The sequence below is a fragment of the Brassica oleracea genome, chromosome C6, assembly GCF_000695525.1.
Source record: "Brassica oleracea var. oleracea cultivar TO1000 chromosome C6, BOL, whole genome shotgun sequence".
Classification (NCBI taxonomy): Eukaryota; Viridiplantae; Streptophyta; class Magnoliopsida; order Brassicales; family Brassicaceae; genus Brassica; species Brassica oleracea.
In genome coordinates this window covers 36433836-36438498 of record NC_027753.1, presented here as the reverse complement: position 1 = coordinate 36438498, position 4663 = coordinate 36433836, and the positions used below count along the sequence as shown (strand labels likewise).

Here is a 4663-nt window from a genome sequence, read left to right as displayed (position 1 = left end):
ACATCACTGACACATGATTAGTGAAATATATTTCAACAATAAAAGTATGTAATTTTCAGTTTGCGACATATTTCTGAAGACATATTTGATTATTTATAGGGTTGTTGAAAAATACAAACTAAAAGAAACGATTGCTGGTGAGTTATTACTCATAGACCGAGGTTAGATGATGGAATGTAATGTTCAGATTTGTTTGGTATTTGTTTTTGGTTATTCACTATGTAAAATTTAATCGATTTTCTTCCACTATTGACTATATTATTTACTAGAGCTCCAGACACTCTATACAGAATCTCACTAATATTAGTATCTATCTATCTAAAATAGTCTCTACCACAATTAATCAACATATGTTGAAAAATACAAATATCAACTCGTTGCGCTTTTTAATTGGTGTCTTTACAGTTTCTAAAGAAGAGCATTGATATCTCATGAAACCTTGTGCAAAATAAACCATTGATATTTTAAGTCAAGGATAAAAACTTACGAGAAAATTAAAAAAAAAATCTTATTAAGTGGCTTTTCTAGAAGGCTTTTTATCACTCACCACATAAATACAAAAGAGTAGTAAATTGTACTATAATGTCTAACGTCCTCGTTATCTCCATAATATAAAATCAATCCATATATAGTTAAATCTATCTCCTAAAAGAAACATATAGAAGCAGAAGGTAATAAATATATTCGATTGCAAACAAAAATAAAAATAAAAACAATTTTCCTTTTTTTTTTTTCATTTGCAATGTGACTTGGATTTTGGTGTTGCAATGACGTAATAATGTCTCCATTCTCAAAACTCTTTTCTATAAATATACAACAAATTTATGTATAAGTAATATGCAATCCTCTTTTTTATTCTTTCTAGATACCGATTGTTTTAATTAATTAAAAAAAGATACTAGATCAAACAAAAGTCTTCAGTTTCATACTTGAGGGAAAATTAAATAGCTAATAAATAAAAAAAGGATCAGAGTGAGTGAAAGAGAGAGAAGAAGCGTTTCGTCCTCTTCTTCGTTTTCCTTCTTCCATTAAATACAAACCAAGCTTTATTCAGCTTTCACTTCAGTTTCTCTGTCTCCATTGAGAGTAACAAAATTCTATTTAAAAAAAACCCTCAGTTTTCTGATTCTCATTTTGTTTCTCAAATCGGAAGTTTCGATTTCTGAAAGAATCCTTCTCGTTCTTTGGTGGGTTCTGTTTTTTTAAAAAGAGTTCAGGTTGGGAATTGCTATAAAGCTTTGCCATATTGGGACTAATGAGAGACGACTGAGAAGTTAATACATTTCCAAACTTTTGTGTGGACTGATTATGCATAAAGATCTGATCTCAACAAGAGATTGAGCCAAGAAGAAGAAAAAGAGAAGAGATAATGTGGTGGTGGTCTTCTTCATCAAAAGGCCGTTCAAATCTGGAGAGGTTTCTCTTAGGAGTCACTCCTAAGCCTCCTTCATTCTCTCTTCCTCAGGTAAAAAACGATTTTAATTGTCTTTGATAAACAGAGTTTCATAAACGTCTTAACTTTGAATCAATGGTGCAACCTAGAACTCTCAATGTTTTTTTTTTTTAAATGATTTGGTGTGAATTTTCAGATGAAATAAGGACAGACAAATAATTGCATGGTCCATCACGGAAAAAAAAAATTAATATGAGAAATCTAATGGTCACATCATTTTCATGGATTGTATACTACCACGTGGAAACGTGCTACAGAATTGCTTTAGAATATTATTTTTATATTCATTAATCAAAAAGCGTAAGTGTACTGAGATTTGGTTTGAATCTTCTTGATGCTCTAATGTATATCCTTTGGTTCTGTCTCGTTCTGTGCGTCTGTGATTAGGAATCAAGAGCTTTATTGTTCACATACATGTCAATGCAATGACCATGTTGGTCTTCAAACTAATGATCAAGTTGTTGCTGAGTTGCTTGAAATGGTGTAACAGCTTGATCACAATTGAATATGGGGGTGGTTAGTTGTTAATAACATTGCATAAATAACTGGAATTTTATGTGCGAGTGATCTTTAATGTTTGTGGCAGCAGCAGGGGAAGGAGGAGATAAAGTATTTCATGCTCGGTGATCTCTGGAACTATTACGATGAGCTGAGCGCGTATGGTTTTGGATCACGAGTTGATCTAAGCAATGGTGAAACTGTTATGCAGTATTATGTCCCATATCTATCTGCCATCCAAATCCACACTAACAAACCCGCTTTGATGTCCAGGTTACTTATCCCATTTTGATAAGTCTAGATTCATGTACAACATGTTGTCTTTGTGGTTTGGTAATAGAAGTGTTTAGGACATGTCTCTAGTTATTTGACGTACTGAATGCTTTTTTTTGGGTGTTGCAGGAGCCTGAGTGAGGTGGTTGAGTCCGAGAGTAGTGAATGTTGGAGTGATAGTGAAAGCGAGAAGTTGTTGTCAAGATCCATGAGCAATGATTCAAGCAAAACATGGGATGCTGTCTCTGAAGATTCGGTTTTTGATCCAGATGGTACTATATTGCTGCGAGACAGACTTGGTTACCTTGACTTCAAGTACATAGAAAGAGATCCTCCTTACAAGCGGGTTCCCTTAACCGACAAGGTTTGATATCTTAGTGACCATATTATTCTCCTTAATTAACTTAAATGAAATATGGTCTTGAAGCAAAGACACTGTACTTGTTTCTTCTTCAGATAAACGAGCTGGCTGAGAAATATCCGGGACTGATGACCTTAAGGAGTGTCGATATGTCTCCTGCTAGTTGGATGGCTGTTGCGTGGTAAGTAACGAGTCTTTAGTTAATACAATCCTTCATGTTTGGCTTGATGTCTGATGGTTTGATGAACTAGGTACCCGATATATCACATCCCAAGCTGCGAGAACGAGAAGGACTTGACGACATGCTTTTTAACTTATCATACTTTGTCTTCTTCGTTTCAAGGTACATATGATCGATCACTGCTCATTAACGTAAGAAACAAACACCATTTCTTGTTTATTTTATTAACGTCTTCTAGAACTGCATGCAGATAATGTGGTGGAAGGAGATTCTAGTAACAACAAAGTAATGGAAGAAACAGAGTGTTGCGTTGTAAACAAGAGAATACCATTGCCTCCGTTTGGTTTAGCTGCTTACAAAATGCAAGGAGATCTTTGGGGCAAGACAGGGTTTGACCAGGACCGGTTGATTTACCTTCAAAGCGCTGCAGATTCATGGCTGAAACAGCTGAATGTTGACCACCATGACTATAACTTCTTCATAAACTCCAACTTTTAAAGATCAGTCGAAGGAGTCCTCTTAACGTTGACCCTTTCTTCCAAACACTTAAAAAAAAAAAAAAAACATAACCTTGAAGTGTTCTTTGTTGTTGTCTGGCTCGTTGTGTTGCTTTAGGTAGCAACGGCCATAGCGGAGTTTTTTTTTTTCTCATGTTGGAAGCCATGGATGTTACTAAGAAGAGAATAGAGTTTTTTTTTTTCTTGCATGAGTGAGGGACCATGTAAATGAAGTTGGCTACTCTTTTACTTCTCTTCTGTCTCTTTTTTTTACTAAATGGATCTGTGAACTCTGTTTTGTACTTTTCTGTCTGAAAATATGAAAATCTGTGCCGTTCTTGTATGTCGGTAAAGAGCATATGGACTGCAATGGTGCATTGCAAAAATGATTATCTTAAGACTATACAATAAAAATATATAACAAAACATAAGTTGAAAACTCGTCTAATATTTCAGATGAGAACATTTTTTTGTTAGATTTGATGTCTTTTGTTAGTTTTCTAGATTTTTTTTCCTATGTACTCGCTTTTTCTCTGTTTTTCACAACAATTGCTTTTTCTCTTTCCCATCTTTGTTTGCATTATTTTGGATACTTTTTCTACTTTCTTTCAGTTATCAATTAAAAAAATTTGACTCGAGAGTTGATATGTTCTGACATAATCTGACTCATTCCTCAACGAATAAAGACTTAGGTGAGACTTGGAACTTCAAAGGATTAGGTTGAATTGAAACAGTCAAAACTTTCTAGTTCAACAACATTGTTAAGGAGTCCATGTTCTAAAAGAAGCTGTTTGGTTATGCAATAGTAACTTGCAAATACGTATGTTTTTAATTATTACAGGCAGTTCAGTAGTGTAACACTTACAACCATAATCCACGGACAGGGCTGACACACGCTTTAGCATATTCATCCATCAGAATTAAACCAATGGAATCTTTAAACGATTGGCTTGTAGTTCATTGACAATTGAACAGTTGATTTAGTTGTATATGAAACTACCGAGTGTTGAAATGGATTCTAGACATAGTGTTTTGATCTACCATCTTAAATTCAAACCAAAACATCTAGACATTGGATTAGTGAAATCTCTATGTTTTAGAATTTTTTCCATGTACTATAGGTAGCACTCTAAAATCAATTATCCAACCAAACTTAAAATGATAATAAATACGAAAAGTTGAAAACCAATCCTCCTAATTTTTATAAGGAAACTAAAGTGTGAAAACATACAAAAGTCAGAAAATTAATGATTTGAATTCAGTAAACGAATATTCCCATTCCTAAAACAATTATAGAGATTATCTTACGGGTAACAAAATCTCCCATTTCTAAAACATTTGAAGATTATATTATAGGTAACAAATCTTTTTTTTGGTGGGATGGGGGGGGGGGGGGGAAA

The 4663-nt window shown here is 34.0% G+C and overlaps 1 protein-coding gene across 3 annotated transcripts; it reads left to right on the top strand.

Moving 5' to 3' along the window:
• The first annotated feature begins 907 nt into the window (after window positions 1-907).
• Window positions 908-3586, top strand: LOC106298700. 3 transcript variants are annotated; one of them, XM_013734842.1, is made up of 6 exons: window positions 908-1465; window positions 2040-2224; window positions 2354-2588; window positions 2681-2766; window positions 2837-2928; window positions 3017-3586. In XM_013734842.1, the coding sequence occupies exons 1-6, from the start codon at window positions 1370-1372 to the stop codon at window positions 3262-3264; spliced, it is 942 nt and encodes a 313-aa protein (XP_013590296.1). In that variant the 5' UTR covers window positions 908-1369; the 3' UTR covers window positions 3265-3586. The 3 variants fall into 3 exon arrangements, with proteins under 3 accessions (XP_013590296.1, XP_013590297.1, XP_013590298.1); XM_013734843.1 differs by having other exon boundaries at window positions 909-1465; window positions 2043-2224; window positions 3017-3585; XM_013734844.1 differs by having other exon boundaries at window positions 1370-1465; window positions 2046-2224.
• The last annotated feature ends 1077 nt before the right edge of the window (window positions 3587-4663 follow it).